This window comes from Mastigoproctus giganteus, chromosome 2, assembly GCF_048544385.1.
Source record: "Mastigoproctus giganteus isolate SK-2022 chromosome 2, ASM4854438v1, whole genome shotgun sequence".
Taxonomy (NCBI): domain Eukaryota; kingdom Metazoa; phylum Arthropoda; class Arachnida; order Uropygi; family Thelyphonidae; genus Mastigoproctus; species Mastigoproctus giganteus.
The window spans coordinates 136,874,766-136,896,650 of NC_143576.1; the positions used below are offsets into that span (position 1 = coordinate 136,874,766).

The 21,885-nt window shown below is 35.3% G+C and overlaps 1 protein-coding gene across 2 annotated transcripts in view; it reads left to right on the forward strand.

Moving 5' to 3' along the window:
• The window catches only part of LOC150089587 (uncharacterized), a 200,379-nt gene that overhangs the window by 130,362 nt on the left and 48,132 nt on the right, over positions 1-21,885 (forward strand). For both annotated transcript variants that reach the window (XM_090389557.1, XM_090389556.1), the window contains exon 4: positions 1,409-1,475. In XM_090389557.1, the coding sequence (XP_090245683.1) occupies positions 1,409-1,475 (67 nt within the window). The remainder of the gene's footprint in view (positions 1-1,408; positions 1,476-21,885) is intronic.

Sequence of the window (21,885 nt, forward strand, 5' to 3'; positions counted from 1 at the left end):
ACAAAGTAAATTTTTGTAAACAACACATGACATCCTTTCTTTTTGTTTACTTTTCTCAAAACATGGTAAATTCTAGGCCATTAGAAATGAATACACAGCAAAATCAGTAAATCAGTAGGGCTGAAGTAATGGCCACCAAAAAACTAAAAATTATACAGTTGAAGAAATGTTAAAGATTATCAAAAAGAGTTAAGAGTGGAGAAACAAAATGTAGTACGTTTTGTGGGTGTGGAATTCCAGATGGAATGATTTGTGATTGGATGAAAGAGGAAAAAAAATTGTGTTCATTTGTAGACTCTGCAGAATATGAAGTAGGCCTCCAAAGAAAGAAACTAGACTTTGTGAAAACAGTGATTTTTTTGGACACTGCCCATTTTATGATATTGTGATTGCTACCTACTGTTGGTACTGCACTGTCTTATCCTTGATCCTGACCAGATCCTAACTGAGAACCAGCTCAAGGACATTTGTTTCCCTTGTACCATTTCTGATATGTTGGAATAAATAACAGAAATCTAATTGGTTCAAAAATCCAATTCTACTTAGTGTATTTTTTGTTAGTCCATGATTTACAAATTGTGGTGAGCATGCTCACCTGATCTCTTAATTGTATATATTTTTATATGTTGATACACTGGAGCACTTTGTGTGGAACTATATTCCTCTCAGCACAGTTCTACCTACATTTCAGCTTAAATTCTCAGAACTGGAGTGGGGTATAGGTCACTGTATTGAAATGCATTGGTGCATGAATTTATAATGAAAGTGATCACTTTTGCACTTTCTGTAAAAAAATTCAAAAATATATATAAACAGCACCACCAAGATAACAATCTGTAATATTTTTTTCATATTTGGTGGCCTTGCTCTGTGTTCTTCTAGTGCAGAAATGATGCACATGCGGAAAATGTTTAAAATGATTAAACATTTTCTGAGCCACTTTTTAGCTCTGAAAGGTGAGACTTTCAGCCCTATAGACTTAAGAATTTCCCCTTCACCATTCTGTTATCATATATGGGATAAAAACACAGGAGAGCTTGCATAGCTACTGTATAGTCTGTTCACAGAAAGAAGACTTTCCAGTAGTATTAAACAAACAACAGCACATGATTATTGTGTGTTAACTTGTTAGAGCCTGTATAGACTATAGGATTAATGTTATCTCAGTGCAGAAAGGGGTTATGCAGGGAGATTGTCCCAGTCATGGATGCCAAATCCTTGGCACTCGCGATTTCTCGAGAGTGTTCACATGATTTTGTTTATATGTACTGTCTCCTTTCTGTGAATAAAGTGTAGGGTAGTCCATTTTCTGCCCTATATTTTCATAAAATATAATGTATGTTTATTTATCTAACAGTTAATTCCAGCACATTTAGTGTAATATTATATACATTTCCATTATTTACAGCAATAGTTGCTGGGTGTAGTGCAGCTGCAATTTTTGGAGTTATTTCTGCTGGATATTGCTTTTACAAGTGAGTGATGTTGTCTTTCTTTTGCTAATAATCAAATACCATATTTCCCGGACGATAAGATGCACCAGACCAACACACCTATGTTTTAGAAGACAAATTTTTGGCAAATTTTTATTGCATATAATTTAAACACAAATTCAAATGTGCTTACTAAACAAAATTTCAGTATAGAATCAAGCTTTTACTCATCACAGAACAAATAAAAAATTTGCATTTACTAATGTTTTGGTCTGAACATTCACTTTCTTTAAAGAGTACATCTTCATTGCTAACAAGGACATTGCTGCTTCCATATTTTGTGAAAGACTTGGCAACTGAATCATGTTTCATTAATACCATGAAATTTTCACCAATTTTATGCCTGTGAAATCATTGGTCACATCATTTGACCCATTAGGGTAAAAGTTTGGTTTGGTAGCACCATCCATTTGTTACATGCCTTGTATTATTTGAGATGTCTTGTGACAGCAATTGGTAAGGTCTGTTGGAATGAAGACATTCAGTACCCGTCCTTTTTGTTGCTTTCATTGCATGCAATCTGGAGTTGTCGCACACTGAAGCTAGCCTTTTTAGAAGGTTAACTGTTTTCATCACACTTTCTCTAGCCAGAGTTAGAGATAAAACCACTACGGTACACCTTTTAGACTTTTGGGCCATAAGACACAGTGGAGTTTTAGGCAACATTTTCCAGGAGAGAAAGTGTGTCTTGTGGTCCAGGAAATACAGTAAATTAAAATATAGTCTCTCTGCTTTAACTGTTTTTAAAAGGTTTATTAATGCATGAGCCAAATTTCTGTCTTTTTTTTGATACATTAATCTAATAAATATTTGTAATTGAGAATCATTTTTAATATTGAGGTACAATGCAGGTTGATCTTTAAGAATTATCTCTTTACCATTTTCTAAAGATATTTGTTTGATTCCCACATTTTAACAAAACAGATGTCAATAGGGTCATAATAGACTTAAAGTGGTAGTTATAATTTCATGAATGGAACTGGTATCCTAGTATCAATTTTCAAAAGGATTTTTTTGGGGTTTATTTTTGTAAAAATGAGTGATGATATAAAAGAGTAAATCAAAGTTGTAGAGTTTGATTGGTTTATTAAAAATTTTATTTGCTTCATTGTAGCCATAGTAACTAGGGAACCATTTAAAACATGATCCAGATTGTGGAATTTTCCAGATTTTGGATGTCCTGTCCACATTATAGTCATCGTAAAAATAAAAATAAAGCATTGTATTACCATACAGCGTATTCTACACAAGTAAAAAAAAAAAAAAAAAAAAAAAGGTAATATAAAGTTTACTTTGTCATTCTTTATGTTACTGTCTGCAAAGGATTTAGGCAGCTTCATCTGCTCTGCTTCAACTTATACAGTTGATGAACCAGCACTAAAAGTTTTACATTTGCTTTGCCAGAGTTTCACTGTTGAAAGGCAGATGTTGAAGAGTTATAATTAAATTAAAATAGGCATTGAAAATATTTAGGAACTTTACAAAAAGCTACACCCAATCTTGGGATCCTTTTTACTATCCATTGATAGGAGCCAACTTTTGACCATAAAGGTTTGAACTCATGCTTGTATTAGAGGTGGCACCAATACTCATAAGTCAACTTAAATTGCTAATATGATTTTGTACAAATAGTATCATCAGAATTGTAAATCTTAGACTTGATACATTACTTGCAGATTAGCATAAGTTTGTTAATACAATCCATCTATCATCTGATGAGAGACCAATAAGCCTTGAAACGGCTATCATGACAGCATCCTGAACTTGAGACAAACAATTGGATTCACCATTGTAGTTGTGTTGTTTTTTAAAACAATATTAGCAGTTCAGGTCTTTCTTTAATGCAATAAGTCCAAGTCTTCATTGCCAAAAGTTGGCTTCTGTCACTGGAGGACCAAAGCATCATGGGACACTAATTGAATGTAGAAATTTGTACAATTCTCAAATTGCATTGTTGAATTTGCTTAAAGTCATCTGTGGAACTTTCCTTTTCTGCAATAGATTATTATTATTATTATTAGCCATATGGTGCAAGGAAGCCAGAGACTTATGCTGCACCAGCCAAAAAAAAATTCCCGAGTTACCCTGAGAGAGAGAGAGAATCAGAAGTAGAAAGGAATCACCAAGAAAGAAAATAATGATGATATCCAGCTCAGGACCCTGGGTGTGCCAACCCCATACTCGCCAGATATGAGCCCCTGGGGTCTTTGTTTGTGTTTTGTACCACCATCTTTTGGGAAACTTTCTTTTCTTTTAGGCAGCATATTTAAGAGCACATTCAGGCTAAATATACTAATAAAAAGGATATAAACATGGTGGTGCTGAAGTGAAATAAATGAAGATGGCACTAGTGACATGAGAATGCTACTTGAATGGAATTTGTGATGCAAGATTTGGTCAAGTGCCAGCATAAGATCTAAATTAGCAGATTTCAAGTGGTTTTGTAGATTTGTCCATTTTCTGAAAAGTAGCCAGAAAGGATTGCCAGATATGGGGGTTTATCTGTATCAAGAAATATTTCTTCAACTGGCTGGGAAATCATGAATATACATGTTTTAAACAGAGGGAAACTTTTTGTTAAATCAGATTTGATGAAGATCCAAGCTCATCTGCAAAACTTTGAACTTACTAACCTAATATTTATTTTTGTTAGCATTATTATCAAACATAGCCAGCATTATTGGACATTTGGCAACTGAGACTGTGTTAGGTGGTTGGATACACAGACGTATAGTTTAACAACAGCTGCAAAGCAAGGTGTCAGGGATTACAAGGCCTGTTGGTGGGTTCTCATAGGACAAGCAAATACATGAGCTAATTAAAAGAGAATTTAGAGTTACTACACAAATGCTTGATGAATATTTAGTATTGGCTGAGTCATCAGATGTGGAAATTGTAGGGATATTGGAAACATGGTGTCACCCACACATAAGGGATGCAAAATTTGATTATGGTCAGAACAGACAGGATGTGAGGATGGGGAGGTATGCCTTTAGTTAAGAAACACATAGAATCTAAGGCCATGCACCCAGTTGATGTGGATGACCAGTGCAACATTGAATCAGTTTAGTGTGACATAAAATGAGAGTAGGAGTATGTTATAAGCTAAATGGCAGTGATGAGTAACAAACAACTATACAGACAAATAGAGTGTGCCCAGCAAATCAGAATGTTTTACCCTTGACAGTAGTTATATCTTAAAGCTATAACTACTGCCAAGAGTAAAGGGAAGGGATTTTGCTTTCATAAAGGAGACTACGATGATCAGTTTTTAAATTCTTTTTTTTTTTTTTCAGTGGAACCAACTGATGATATTAGCAACTGCAAATTCTAAATGGGAAACTTTCAGAAAAGTAATTATAGAAGCTCCTAAGCTTTTTATACCAACTAAGGAGATATGTTCAAAGTTTAGACCTAAAAAGAAGTCAGATGAACTGACGAGGCCAGTAACAACAGAGGAGGAAAATTCATGGGATGATTATAGATTATCATTGGACACAGAAGGTTAAAGTAGTAAGTAAAAATTAGTCTACATTCAAGTCACTAAGGCGATTAGGCAGGCTAAAAGAAATCTTTGGCTAAGAATGTGAAGAAAAGGAGCAAGGAAAAGAATGACATTGGTCCATTGGATGTGAATGGCATAACTATGGATAATTCTGTTCAGAATCATCCATAGTTATGCTAAAAACTGAATATATATTTTACCTATACATCCACATGTGAAGAAGTATTTAGGGATAGGAATACCAGAAGTATACCTAAATCTAACTGAGAGCTAAATGATGTTATGATAACAGAAGAATGTGGAAGAAAAATTATTGAAGCTAAAAGTAAATGAGGCACCTGGAGCTGATGGAACCTATTCAGTTATGTTAATAGAAGCAGCAAATGAGGTAAGCAAAACTTTGACCATAATTGTGAGAGCATCCTTGGATTCAGGGGAGGTCCATATGAACTGGAGATGTGAAAATGTATCTATCTCACTTCACAAAGGGGGATCAGAGGGTGTTGTAATTGCTGATCGGTCAGCTTGACTTCTATTCCATGGAAAATAATGAAGTCACTGTAGGAGAAGAAGTAATCTAGGAGCATCTTGAGAGGAATGCAGTTATACTGCATGGATTTGTTAAAGGGCAATATAGTTTGATCAGTCTGATTGGATACTATGATGCAATAACAAAGGAACTGGATACAAAAAAATATAATTTTGACATTATAAAACTTGGATTTCTGAAAAACTTTTGATACTGTTGCACATAAAAGAGTGCTGTACAAATTGGAGCAGTGTAGAATTAAGAGCAAGTTACTTCAGTGGATAAAGGGGTGTTTGAGTGGAATAAGACAGAGTTGTTATCAGTGAGTACTGCTCTTCTTGGACTAATATGATTAGTGTAGTTCCACAGGGTCAGCGCTGGGCTCATTGTTGTTTTCTATATTTATTAATGATATTGATGAAGACATATTAGGCTTAATGTTTAAGTTTGCATATGATACAAAGGGTACCAGAGTTGTTAATGATGGTAATCAGGGTATGCTATTACTATAAGATCCAAGAAAATTAGATGTGCCGAGAAATTGGAAGCAAAATGTAATATTAACAAATGTAAGGTACTGCACATGGGTAACAGTAATCCCAGATTAACCAATTGTACGAGTCGTGAGCTACTGCACTCAGGGTAGTAGAGAATGAAAAAGACTTGAGAGTTTACAGTCAGATATGAAGTTCTCTGAGTGATGCAGGCAGGCTGCTAGGATAGTTCATGAGGTTCTGTCAGTGATATATACAGGAATTTTTCCATCAGGAACAACGATGTGATTATCCTGTTGTATAAGTGGTTAGTCTATGTCTTGAGTACTGCATACATATCCAAGGCCTCATTTTAAGCTGGATATGGATCAATTTTGCATCTACATTCACACATGAGGAGTTATTCAGGGAGGGGAATGCCAGAGGTGTATTAAACTCTGACAGTAAGCTAGATAATCTTGTAATAACTGAGAGTTCAGTGGAGGAGAAATTGTTGAAGATAAACATAAGAAAGGCACCTGGGGTGGATAGATTCCAGTTATATTAAAGGAGGCAGCAAAGGAAGTAAGCAAACCCCTGATGGTAGTTACTTCTTTGAGTAAATCCCACTTCAGCACACTGTGATCACTGCCACCTAGTGGTTCCTTTATCTGCAGATTCTTAATGCGTGAAGAATCACTACTGATCAAGAGTATTACTCCCTCTAATTGCCCTACTTTGACGATGTCTTGTTTTTTTTTTTTTTTTTGGTAGTTGTTGGCGCATCAGCTTCTGTGGCCATAGTGCACCTCCCAAGGTTTTTGCAGTACTTTGATCCAAGCCCGAGGCGGGATTCGAACCCGTGACCTTTGGGTTGCCAGGCAGGCACTTTACCCACCTGGCTAGCCCGGTCGGCACGATGTCTTGTACGAGAGTACATGTGAACAGGTGAAGGCATGGACTAATGTTATTAGTGGAGTACCCCAGGGTTCAGTGTTGGGTCCATTGTTGTTTTCTGTATTCATTAATGGTGATGGTATATCAGGCTTAATGTCCAAGTTTGCAGACGATACTAAGGTCGGCACGGTTGTTAATGACACTAATGACAGTATGCTGCTGCAACAGGATCTAGAAAAGTTGAATAGATGGGTTGAGAGGTGGCAACTGAAGTTTAACATTGACAAATGTAAAGTACTGCTTATGGGAAGCAGTAACCCCAGAGTAATGTATCAACTGTATGGTACTACACTGACAGAGGTAGAGAGTGAAAAGGACCTGAAGGTAATTGTGCAGGCAGATATGAAGTTTTCTGAGCAGTGCAGACGGTCTGCAAGAGTAGCCCATGGTGCCTTGTCAGTGATATACAGGAATTATTCTAGTAGGGATAAGGAGGTGATTATCCGCTTGTATAAGGCAATGGTCAGGCCACAACTTGAGTACTGTATACAGATCTGGAGGGAGGCCTCATTTTAAGAAGGATGCAGGCTGCTGTAGCCGAGTGGTCAAGCGCTTGGGTGTATAAGTACACGTGCCTTGAGTGACCTGGGTTCAAGCCCGTGACTGCTGAATACGGTACTGTTTCTTGTATTCTCTCTACCTTGTGAACTCCTCTGACCATGTGATCGTCCCAGAGTATAAACAAAATTTATTTTATTTTATTTTAGAGCTGTCAGAATGTGTACAGAGAAGGGCAACAAGATTAGTGAATGGAACAAAGGGTTGCTCTTATGAAGGTTATGTTTTTGTTTGTTTTGTTATTTGGTTTTTAGGAGCATTAGCAACTAAGGCCATATTGCTCCGGGATATGCGGTGGTCATTCCCTGACCTTTCTGCATCCTCCGTATTTGGTGGTGATGGGCTCGAACCCCGGTCTAATCAAGAAGCGTGTGCTACGCACTGCTGCTCCTTCCCACCTGGCTACGGAGGCGCCGTTCTTATGAAGGAAGGCTTAAGTTTTTGCAAATTACAGTGTCTAGAGACTAGGCACCTGTGAGGTGATCTGATTGAGGTGTATAAAGCCTTAAATGGTTTGAGCATGCACAATGCTGATGGGATTCTTCCTCTTCCTCAGAATAATCGCCTGAGAGGGCATAAATTCAAATTGAGAAAAGTTGTAGGATAGATGTGCAGAAGTTGGCCTTTAGCCAGCAGGTGGTTGATTGCTGGAACAAACTTCCATCTGTCGTTGTAGAAGTTGATAGGTTAAACAGATTCAAGGCAGAACTAGACAAACATTTGGAGCAGGTGGATGAGTGAAATGAGAAGGGTGTGTGTGTGTGTGTGTGTGTGTGTGTGTGTGTGTGTGTGTGTGTGTGTGTGTGTGTGTATTTTTTTTGGCTGATGCTATATAAGCTTACTTTCTTGCATCATGTGCCCTTGCTAATGCTAATTGGAATGGGTGTAGAGAAAAGCAACAAGATTGGTCAAAACTAAAAAGGTACTCTTACTACAAAAGACTTCTGTTGTTCTGCAGATTGCAGCACTTGAAAAATTAGGCACCTGCAGGAAGACCTGATTGAAGTGTTTAAGGCTTTAAACAAATTCATTAAACTAAATGCTGATGGCTTCATTATTTTTTTTCAGACAGCAAACATGAGGTTGTGTCAATGAAGGGGCATAAAATTATATTGAAAGGATGGTTGTAGGATAGATATGCAAAAATTTGCCTTCAACCAGAGAATGATTTACTGTCGGAACAAACTTTAATCATTTGTTATGGAAGTGGGCAGGTTGAATAAAATCAAAGGAAGAATTATAAAAATTATTAGATGAGATGGACAGATGAGGTGTGTAGGGTGGTTTTCTTTTAGTATTAGCAGTGACAAATGATGCAAGAAAGCAAGATTATAAAACATCATTCAAAAAAAAAAAAAAAAAAAAACTTCCCACATCATCTGTTCATTCTGTCCAATAATTTGTCTCGTTTATCCTTGAATTTTCTTTTTTTAAACTCAATCAGATCACCTTGCAGATGTCTAGTCTGCAGACATTGCAGTTTGTAGAACTGAAGCCTTTCTTGGTAAACCCATCCTTTTGTTCCCTTGAACAATCTCATTGCCCTTCACTACATCTGTTCCAGCAGTTTTACATCATTCCTTAAATGAGGCCAAATCATTGCCTTGTACACTGTGATAATCACCAACTTATCTGTGCTATAAAAGTATATATCATTCACAAAACCCCATGAGCTGTCTTCGCAGCCTGTCTGCACTGCTTAGAGAACTTCATATCTGACTGACACAGTTAAACCCAGATCTTTTCATTTCCTGCTACTGTGAGTAGTGTAGTATGACACAGTTAGTACATTAATCTAGGATTACTGCTACCCATATGCATTACCTTGCATTTGTAAATGTTAAACTTCAACTGCTGTTTCTCAGCCCATCTGGCTAATTTTTCTAGCTCTTGCTGCAGCAGCGTACCTCCATTACTGTCATTAACCACACTGCCAACCTTTGTATCATCTGCAAACTTAGACATTTAGCCTGATATACCTTCATCAGTATCATTAATAAATACAGAAAACAACAATGGGCCAAGCACCAAACCCTGGGAGACTCTGCTAATAACAGCAGGCCATGAAGGGCAATGTCTGTTAATATCAGCTGGATATCAGCTTATGAACAGTCTTATCCACATTGAGCTTGAGACTTAGTAGCTCAAGAAATTGAAAAAAATTATGACAACAAGTAGATTTCCTGATTCTGTGATTGGAAAAAAATCTTGGGGAAGACTGATTTTATAGAGTTTGAAGTGATTATCAGTATTGCTGATAACCTCCGAATGTAGAGGTAAGGAAAGTAGCAGATAACAGATCCTTCCTGTATTAGGATTCTGTCAGTGAAATTAATTCTAAAAAAATGCAGGTTTTCTTGGATGACATAGTAATTTTTAGCCATTAAATGTTCAGTATTTTTGCAACCAAAAATTTAAAAAAAAAATTAAAATTAAAATATCTATTAGAATTACACCAGTGTGAATTTTAGTATTCTTCCATAGTCCTAATTTCATTCTGCCTCACTGATTATTTTTTAATTGGAGAAGTATAGCTGTAAAAAAAACCATTTACAGATGTATGTTGATGGACAAAATGTGTATTTAAAGTCTGCTTGTATACTATTTTCCTATAGGGTTTTGGTTTTGGCTTTCATTTCACTTACATTGTGTTGCTTGTGCATTGGAAGTGAGATAACTAGAAAAGATATATATTTTTAAAATAATATTACCACTACAGTTATTAAATATGTTATTTGTTCTTGTTATCAAGTGTAATGTTAGCATAAAGAATAAACTTATAAAGTATACCATTTTAAATTGCTTCTTGCATTTTATCCCCAAAATGTGGGATGTTATGCTACATCTGCACTCTTGCTGGTTGGCTTGTTTTTACATGCTCATAGATGAAAGTAGATTATAGCTGTTAATATTAGGTCGTCAATGGTTGTATTGATATCCAGGAACACTGTTGGTCTGGGGTTTGATAGGGGGGATTTAGTCAGTAACTGTTTACTCAAGAACTTTTGGAGGAAAACTGGTGCATAAGGTAAGATTTCCATTGAAGCTAAGCATCTGTTATGTAGATTATTGAAAATGTTCACAATGAAGAGGGAGGCAGGTTTATTTTATTTTATTTTTTATTTATTTTTTTAAATTTTATTTTGATAGCATTGTTATTTGCTGGATTGCGTTTAGTATTTTCATAAATTGCGAGACACTTAAAAAAGTTATATTTACAAGTGGAAGATGTTGATTCTTGCAATCTGGTTATCCAAGATTAGAGTTATTGATATAAGTGGCTCAGCTAGACTTTAATAGAAAATATCGACTATAAGTGAAAATATTTATTTTCACATATAGGCTGTATACAGTAAACTATTTTGTATATTGAGCTTTGTATATTGTATGCAAGATCCAATCTATTTTAAATATGGATATCAATTTGCATATCCAGAATATATATATATATATATATATATATATATATATATCAATGTTTAAATATTATTATTTTATTCATTGTGCATCTCATTAGTTTTATGTTGTTCTGAAAGTGGCCAGTAGCAACACATGTGCAGCTGCAGTGCTGATCAGTAGGCCCTTATGCAAAGTATTATTTTACTAGTGAAATACTTGTTTATAGGCACCTATAATATTCATAATAACCTTTTCTGCTATAAATTTGAAATTTATAAAAGGAATATAACAAGAAAGGCTTTGAAAGAATATCAGTTCATCAGTAATCCAGAATGGACCAAGGACTGTTTTCTTTGGGTTGGTGGGGGAGGAAGGCTATAGATCATAGCCACTGCTTTGATCTAGAGAATTGGTTGGTTATTTTGTTTTATCCTTTTGCTCAGAGTATTTTTGTGAATGCCTAAAGCCCAAAAGGCCGTCCTTCCTGGGTCTGACCTGGCAACAGACTGTGATGTTAAGGCACCCAAACAAGACTTAATAAGTTTACTGCTGTCTCTGATGCTAAAAATACATTGGCTATGCAAGCCTCGGAGGCATGATTTTATATGAATAGTATTAGCTCCAACTCAGAAGATGTTTCAAATTCTAGTCCAATTCTAATTGAGAAGGCTAAGGATTTTTTTTTTTAGCATAATAGCATTTATAGGTATTTTATTTCTTGAATAATTGATAATTAGTTTTTGGTTTATTGTGTGACTCAGGGTTAATTTATAGGTAGAGCCAGGTATTGGGCTAGGTGTAGCTTCCCTGTGTCCAGATTTTCTATTTTTCTTTTGTTTTGCTTTTCCTTTTTCTTTGTTTCTGTTTTGTTTTGCTTTTCCAGATTTTTCATTTTCATTGAATAAAATATATTGTATAATAATTACAAAGAAAGTATTAAAAATTTCGGGCATGTACAGTACAAACTAGTGATGGGCATTTCATTTATCCATTGGTCTAATTGAATAAAATAATTGATTATGACCTCTCAGTTATGGCTATCACTAGTACAAACCCTCAGTTTCTGCAGTCTTATGGAATCAGACCATTTTCTTGATTTTAGAATGACAACCTTATGAAACAGTTTTGTCATGTAGATTGTTATCATATACCACAATTACATTATGTGTTAGTAATAACATTGGCAAAACGATTCAAGAAAGTTAGTCATATTCTCTCACTTCATTTACTTATTTCTTTCAAATATTTTCTCCCTTCTGTCCTGACCCTCCAGCTGGCATGTCAAACTCAAATCAAGCATTAGGGGATTGGTAAATTTTATACACCAATCACTTTTTTTCACAGAAAAAGCAAGAAATTGTTTGAAATGGGAAACTTTAAAGTTTTATTCTTAATTTTGGAATTATATTGTATAATAAAATCAAAGTCTTGTTTGTCTAAAATAAAACCTTTCCTGGCTACCATATGGCCAAGTCGTGTTATAACAAAGGCATAAACAAACAAAAAAAAAAGAACGAATGCAGATTGGAAGTGAATACCAGACTGTATGAATGCTAAAATTTACAATGATATATTTCTACTAGATATGTAAATATTTAACTTTTTTTCTGTTTTTAGTATATAAAATACACCAGTTTAACAGCTGGTGGATGAAATTTAGATAAACTTCCAACCTCCACAAGAGTAATTGATTGGACATGGAGTCGTACCCTACAGTTGTTTTCTTAAATATTGATTACTGTACAAAGCCTATTTTAAAGCTATATTCTTGTTTTATCATAGTTGTCCTTGCAGTTCATTGATGTGCCATAATAGTCTCATTGACGGCATCACAGATGTTGGGATGGGCATAATTTAATAACAAAGAGTGGCTTCAAATTCGTAGTTTGTATTGAAAGAAAGACCACTGCAATATATCTTTCTTGGGCATTCTGGAATGCTCTGAGGGAGCAAGATCATGGTTTATGCAGCTTAATTCCTTAGTACTGTATACTGACTCTCTAATTCATCATGTCTTGTGATATTGCATTATCATAATTATCATCTCTGTAACCAAAGATCATCAGCTGCATAGATAATCGCTAGGTGTAAAGATGAGAAAGTAAAAAATTTTTTTTTAATCTATAACTATAAATAAATAGGCAGTGTCAGTATTAGCCATTATGGCCAACCACTTTGAAAACCATGAACTAAATTGTATTGCCATCCATGATGTTTTCATTACTTGGAATGTTGAATTAGTTAGTATTAGTCATAAGATGCAAGGAAGCTTAAGGCTTATGCTGCATCAGCCAAAAAAAGAAAAAAAGAAGGAAAGAAAGAAAAAAAAGAATAAAATAATAATAATAAAATTAATAAAAGAAAAGGAAATAGACAACCTTCGAGTTTCCCTCTTCCCACAGGTAACTGTCCAGCTGATCTTTGAATTTCCCCAAACTGTCAGCCTCTGCCACCCATGCAGATAACTTATTCCCATAATTTATAACTCATTGGCTAAAATAAACTTCCTGCAATCCAGTCTAAACATCTCTCCTCCCCATAACTTGAATTTATGGCCCCTAGTTCTAGAATCATTTATAATTGTAAGAATTTCATCCTCATTCATTTTACTTTTGCCTCTCAGAGCCTTAAACACCTCAACTGTGTTCTCTAAGGCACCTAGTTTCCAAGCTGTGCAACCCACATATTCAAGGTCTTTCCTCATATGGATGCAGTTTTGCCGATCTCATCAGGCGAGTTACCTGTCTTTGGACCCTTTCAAGAAGCTCAGTGTCTTTTTTTTTTTTTAGGTGCAGTCTCCATACTTGAACACAGTATTCCAAGTGCGATCTAACAATACCCTTGTATAATGGGATTATGATGTCCTTATTTCTACTAGAAAATGTTCGATAAATCATCGATAGGACACCTTGCAACCTGTCTACAATGCTCAGAGAATTTCATGTCTAAGAGTATCATAACTCCCAAGTCCCTTTCTTCCACTACTGACTTTAGTTCAACTCCACCAAGTGTACAAATTATTTTGTGGTTACTGTTCCTCAGATGTAAGATCTCCTTGCAGGATTAAAGTATAGCTGCCACTCTTCTAACAATTCCTGAAGTTTATCTAGGTCACTCTGCTTGGCGGTGATCATTAACTACTCTACCAATCTTTACATCTGCCAATTTAGACATCATGCCCTCATCATCCCTTCATCGATGTCATTTAAGAAAAAAACAACAGTGGTCCCAACACCCAATACTCATCCTTGAGAAACTCCACTTCTTACACTAACCCAATCTGAAGAATAACCATTAGCATTAGCAAAGGCACATGATGCAAGAAAGCAGGCTTATATAGTATTAGCCAAAAAAAAAAAAAAAAAAAAAAAAACCCCTTATTTCACCCATTCACTTGCTCCAAATGTTTGTCAAGTTCTGCCTTGAATCTGTTTAAGCTATCAACTTCTACAATGACAGATGGAAGTTTGTTCCAGCAATCAACCACCCGCTGGCTAAAGACAAACTTCTGCAAATCTATCCTACAACAGTCTCTCCTCAATTTGAATTTATGCCCTCTCAGGTGATTATTCTGAGCAAGAGGAAGAATCCCATCAGCATTGAGCATGCTCAAACCATTCAAGGCTTTATACACCTCAATCAGATCACCTCGTAGGTGCCTAGTCTCCAGACACTGTAATTTGCAAAACTTATGCCTTTCTTCATAAGAGCAACCCTTTGTTCCATTCACTAATCTTGTTGCCCTTCTCTGTACTCGTTCCAACAGCTCTATATCCTTCTTAAAATGAGAGGAAGCATGACCTTCCAGCTCTGATTCGTACCACACAGCTTGCCAACTCTCTCGGAATTCCACGGCTTCCCACCTTAGTCGACGACCAACGCCTCCTAGCAACAGTCAAGATGATAACAGGCATAATGGCAACACCTTCATTCTGGGATACCTGTGGCTGGAGGATCCCCCCCCCCATCCCTGCTGCCCTTAGGGACAATCCCGAGCTCTACTCGCATTCAGCACGACTCCATCTCTCATCTCTCGGACAGGTTCCTTCCTCAGCAGATGCTCAAGCAAACCCAGGCACTGGACGCCGACCTGAACAAATTCGCTGCTGACCGGACTTACCGGAAAAAAATTATGACGAGTAGGACTAATCAGCAATGACTGATGTATACCTTGCATCTGTTCCTGTCTGATTGAGCTGGTGCTCTTATCTCGATGTTAAGCCAGCTCAATCAGATTTAACTCTTGTAAGGAGTTCTCTCCTTTGTATTATAATATGTTTTCTTTGTAAAATTACCTTTTTGTAAATAATTGTTCAATTTTCCCGGAAGTTTGGGAAACTGTAAGCCCCTGGCTTTATGGCCGTGAAGGGTAATAAAGATTATCTCTCTCTCTCTCTCACTCACCTCCAGACCTGTATACAGTACTCAAGGTGGGGCCTGACCATTTCCTTATACAAGGGAATAATCACCTCCTTATCCCTGCTAGAAAAATTCCTGTATATCATTGACAAGACACCATGAACTACTCTTTTAGACCATCTCCACTGCTCAGAAAACTTCATCTCTGCCTGCACAATTACCCCTAGGTCCTTTTCATTCTCTACTACTGTCAGAGTAATCCCACATAGTTGATACGTTACTCTGGGGTTACTGCTTCCCATATGTAGTACTTTACATTTGTCAATGTTAAACTTCATTTGCCACCTCTCAGCCCATCTGCTCAACTTTTCTAAATCCTGTTGCAGCAGTGTACTGTCATTAGTGTCATTAACAACCTTGCCAACCTTCGTATCATCTGCAAACTTGGACATTAAGCCTGATATACCGTCATCAATATCATTTATAAATATAGAAAACAACAATGGACTCAACACTGAACCCTGAGAGACTCCACTAATAACATTAGTCCACATAGAGCAGTGTCCATTGCATACCACTCTCTGTCTTCTCCCATTCAACCATCCCTTTATCTATAGCAGCAATTTTCCTCGAATGCCACACTGCTCCAATTTCTGCAGCAGTCTTCCATGTGCAACAGTATCAAAAGCCTTTCTAAGATCCAAATTTATGAAGTCAAAGTTATTCTTTGCATCTAGTTCCTTTGTGACTACATCATAGTATCAAATAAAACTGGTCAGACAAGACATCCCCTTAACAAACCCATGCTGTGTCCGAGCTATAACTCAAGTCTTGTTTCGATGATCCCGCAGTGCTTCTTTAACCAGTGCCTCCATTAATTTCCCTCGAAATTAATGGAGGCACTGGTTAAAGAAGTTAAACTAACAGGTCTGTAATTACCTGTGTCTCCCTTTGATCCTCCTTTGTGGATTGGGGTCACATTTGCACATCTCCAGGCCATGGGTACCTCCCCTGAGTCCTGGAAAGCTCTCATAATTATGGCTAAGGGTTTGCTTACTTCCTTTGCCACCTCCTTTAATATAACTGGACAGATTCAGCCACCCTAGGTGCCTTTCTTATGTTTATCTTCAACAATTTCTCCTCCACTTTACTCTCAGTTATTACAAGATTATCTAGCTTACTGCCAGAGTTTAATACACCTCTGGCATTCCCCTCCCTGAATAACTCCTCATGTGTGAATGTAGATGCAAAATATTCATTTAGTTTGTTAGCTACCTGAGCAGGATCATCAACAGTTGACCCATCGATATCAAGTGGACCAATCTGATTCATCCCCTTCCTTCTAGAATTTACATAAGTGAAGAACTCTTTGCTGTTTTTATTTGCATCCTTTGCCAAAGATTTCTTGTAATCTGCCTTCGCCTGCCTAACCTCCTTTATGACTTGGTTACAGACTAGCTTATATCTATCATAGGCTTCTGTGTTGACTGCTATTTTATATGTATCCCATGCATTTGTCTTCTCTGTCACATGTCTAATTAGTTCATCTGTCATCCATTTAGGCCTAAATCTTGAACAATATTTCTTAGTTGGTATGAAAAGCCTAGTAGCTTCCAAGATTAATTCTTTGAATGCTTCCCATTTTGAATTTGCTGTTGGTAACATCATCAGTTGTTCCCACCATATAGAATTTAAATACTGTCTCAGACCACCATAGTCACCTTTACGAAAGCAAAAACCCTTCCCTTTACCCTAGTTGGTAGTTACCACTTTGAGTAAATCCCACTTCAGCATGCTGTGATCACTGCCACCTAGTGATTCCTTTATCTGCAGATTCTTAATGCATGAAGAATCACTACTGATAATCAGATCAAGAGTATTACTCCCTCTAGTTGCCTCCCAAACATGCTGCTGTAGAAAACAATCATCCAATAAATCCACAAAAACCTTGCTAGTGGGTGAGTGACCAACCTACAAATTCCAGTCAATCTCTGGGAAATTAAAATTCCGTATTATAAGACACTCTGATTTACTGGCCCAATTGCTCATCATACTCATCAGATTCATTAGGTCTATAATGCACACCTACTCTCATATTCCCTTTCCCAGTGCTTATGTCACACACCAAACAGACTCAACATTGCATTTATCACAACCCTCTGCCTCCTTCCCTGAAGCCATCCTGCTATCCATCTAAAGATTTTCCCTGTGATTTGAACCTGTTCAAGCTTAAAAAGTAACCACTCATGTGGGACTGAGTCAAATGCTTTGCTGAAATCTGAATAAACAATGTCGCAATTATTCTCTAAATCCAGCTAATGAGTGACCCTGTCAAAATAGCTAACCAGGTTTGTTAAACATGATTTGACCTTTACAAAACCATGCTGCATATTCTTCAGAATTCCATTTCTATCTAAATGATCCGGAATACTACCCCTGATCATTGCCTTCATGATTTTCCCCACTACTGAAGTTAGACTGACAGGTTGGTAATTTCCCACTACACCCTTAGAACTGCCCTTACTTATGCATTGGAGATGCATTGGCATTTTTTCAATCCAGTGGAATCTCTTGTGGGTCGAGTGATGCTCTCATAATTAGCTATAATAAGTTCAGTGCACTCATTTGCTGCCTCCCTTTAAATTATAAGGTATATGCCATCAACCTCATGAGCCTTACTCGCCTGTAGGCTCAAAAGTTTTTTCATTAAATAATCATGAATTTTCGATATTATTAATTACATATTTTTCAACCTCACTCCCATAATTTCTCATTGACGTAAAGGGTTTGTGTTTTGTAAATATTGATGCAAAGTAACTGTTGAATTCATCTACAGCATCAGGTGGAGTATTTAATACTATCCCACATCCATTACATAAGGGTCCAATCTGGTTTGTCCTTCTCTTTGCATTTATATATGTGAAGAATTCCTTAGTACTTCAGTTTATTAGTTTGTACTTCAAAGGTGAAATCAAAAGAATAAATTGCAAGAAATGTGCAAATTATTATTATTATTAGCCATATGGTACCAGGAAGCCTGAGGCTTATGCTGCACCAGCAAAAAAAAAAAAATCCCGCATTACCCTGAGAGAGAGAGAGAGAGAAGTAGAGAAGTAGAAGGGAATCACCAAGAAAGCAAGAAAGAGAAGAATGATGATAACCAGCTCAGGACCCTGGGTTTGCCAAGCCCATACTCACCAGATGTGAGCCCCTGGGGTAAAATTTGTTCTAGGTCTGTAATATCCTGCATATTTTATATATATATCATTATTTATTTATTTTAAATCATAACAGAATTATTGATTGAAAATAAATTGTTCTGACCAATGAAAGATTTGTTTTTAAATAGGTAAGTGAATCTTTAGACTATTTAGTACTAAACCTGAAATTTTATTTTTATATAAATTGAAAATAAATTGTAAAAATATCATTCTAATTATTCTTCATTGACTTAGAAATTATGGGGAAGATGAATTTCATTTTGGTAATTTTTAAACCAAGTGAAAACTGAAACTAATTGAATATCCCATTGATATTCAATTAGTTTCAGTTTTGCAAAGACAAGCAGTAATTACAGTAGCATTCTGGCTTTGTTAACTGAAAACAGATGTGTATGTTATAACTAATGCCTAGAGGTCCAGACAAAATGCTTAGAAATACCTGTTTTCTTATTTTTGGAAAAAAAAATCCATTTTTTTCCTGTTGTTGTTTAAATGCCTTTGCCTCTTTTTTTCTCCCTCCGCTTGAACTGGTATATGGATTTTTCAGTGAAACATTGAAGAAACCATAGAAATAGAAATTTATAAATGAGATGAACAAATATATATGTTGCCATAAACACACAAGTCATGATTTTTTGAATACTTTTTGTTAAGATTTGATTGCCATTTGTTTCCACTAAACATGCTCTCTTAATGTACTGTGCACATTAATTCCCTTTCTTTTTTTTTTTTTAACAAAGCAGAATGTGTCAAGTTGTTTGATTTCATTTTACTGAAGTTTCATTATATTAGTAAGTAAACTGAATAAATTACAAAATAGACAAATAAATTTAATAAAATAAGTTATTATTTTATTTAATAATAATAATAATATTTCCACTTCTTAAAAGAATAAATTGGAAAGTAGTTGCGTTCTTAGATTGTATACACATTCATTTTATTAATTTTAAACATGACCTGTAATCATAAATAAAAGGAAATTAGTCATAAGGAAAAGGAAATTAATCTACTACTTTTATGAAAAAATAGTATTTGTCATAAGCTTCAGAACTCAATAATGTCTTGGTTGGCCTTCAGCCTGGTATTGCATTCCATGAAGCTGATATTGATTTATTAAGGTGCCTGCCTACTTGCCTTTTAATAAACAAGTTGTTTTGATGGGATAAAATGGGACTGGCACATGCTTTTAAACTGGCATGCACTGAAATGGCTGCACATATAAAGACTCCCTCTGTCATATGCAGTTCAGTTATAATCATGACATCCCTTGCCATGGCAGATAAGGAGCAGAATACGTTCAGTTTTGACCATATGAAAGATGTGTTTTTAAAGATGTAAGTGGATCTTTAGCCTATTTAGCTGTGAAGTTTAAATTATATAAATACAATATAAATTGTCTAAATTTTTAAAAAATACTTCATCCCTTTGGGAATTTTTTTGTATTATATGATGTTTGTCACATAATACAAAAACATTGGAATAGTAATGAAATGAACATGTAGCAATTGTTCTTCTGGTTTATTAATACAAGATATGATTTTTTCTGTTAACTCGCTGTCCGTTTATACTGTATATTCCAACCAATTTTTATCGTGTTTTATATTTCTCACTTGAAGTTTGCTTAGCTATCAGTTTACTTATATGTATATATAGATTAAAGAATAAATATTGAATTATCAGACAATATTTAAAAGTAAATAATTCTAAATGTTGTGTGTCCAAATCTTAGAAGTAGAATAAACATATTTTCATAAGTATATTATCATTTTGTATTTTTAGGGAAATTTTTAAAATTATGGTTGTATACTGTAAGTTACATATATTGGAATAAATCTGCATATGAATTTAAGGATCTGAAAGATCTTCTAAAGTAGTTTTACACACCATCCACTATGATTAGGAAAATGTAAATTTTTAAAGGAGAACAAGCTAGGTTGATTAATTTCATTTTATTGAAGTTTTATTAGCAAATTAAATAATTTCTGAATTTTAGTAGAATAATTCCAATTTTTAATCATTAATTATATGACAAAATAAAGACAAAGAAACAGTTTGCATGTTGTAATATGCTTAATATTTTAAAATAGCTGTATATTTTGATGATGTATAAATTAGTTTTTATTTTTATTTTTTATGATAAATAAAGAAGAAAAGTTTGTTCAAGTTTAGAATTGAGTTGTGATTTACTGATGTGTGTTAAATGCTGGAGAAATACGGGTTAACCTATAATAAAACATACTTGCTGTTATGTAAAGCAAAAATATTTACAGGTTGTATTGTGTTCAAGGTTACTTGGGCACATGATACCCTTCTCTGATAGTCTATCCAAGTACACACTGTGTAGTGCACTTCTAGAGAGGGTCACCACATACAGTAATCTTTAATGCCTACAAATTATAACTGTTTTTTTGCTTTATGCAGCAGTGCCATGTTTCATTATGAATGGTGAATTGCAAGTTAACTAGCTGATAGAAGTGTGCAGACCAACTTGGAAGAAAGGTAAAATTACAGATACTAATTCACAAGACCAGTGTCCATGGAAATATCTGTAGAAACTGCATATGGCAGAAACCAAATGTCTGTGCATTAGGAAGTGTGTGTGGGGGAAGAGTTTACAACTGAATGATCATTAATTAATCCAACTGCCCTCTTTTGAATATAGTCTTGAAGTAGAAAGGTTCTAGGGACCCCAGATGAAGGAACATTATTTTGTGGTCAGACAGATTTGTGACTTTATGTAGATTAGTAGCTGTTTAGAAGTAAAGTAGCACTAAGAAAAAAAGAGAACCTAGTTTTTCAATGAAGAAGAACAATATTTGTGATGTTCTTATGCCAGGAAAGGTTCAAAATCAAAGTTTTCCTTAGTGAAGGTGTGACTTTGACTAAAAATCTGGGTGTTGTTGAAGATGAGCATGGGCATATTGTTGCTATTTTTAGGCCCATTTGCATATACTGTATATATAAATAAAATGATAATAAACAAATCATAAAGAGAGAGAAAAGAAAGCAATAACGGCAATATTGTGTCTCTATTTCTGATGTAAAATACATGCCAATAAAGGTACAGACAAAGCATAAGTAGAAAATAAAATTTAGTTAAAGATTTTTATTAATATTAATAGAGACTAAAATAAACAGAAGTAGAAGGGAGGGATGATTTATGTGGATGGTAGGCATGTAGAGACAGCAAATATATATGGAAGAACAAGAAAGAACTTATCAGAATCAAAAAGGTGCAAAGAATAACAAAAAAACTATAAACTTCAAAATATATAGCGAAAACTAGTGACATCTAACGGAAAAAAAAAAAAAAAAAAAAAAAATCTAGTAACTTCCAAATATAAAATGTCAACTAGTGACATATAATGAGAAAAAGTGCATACATTGTATA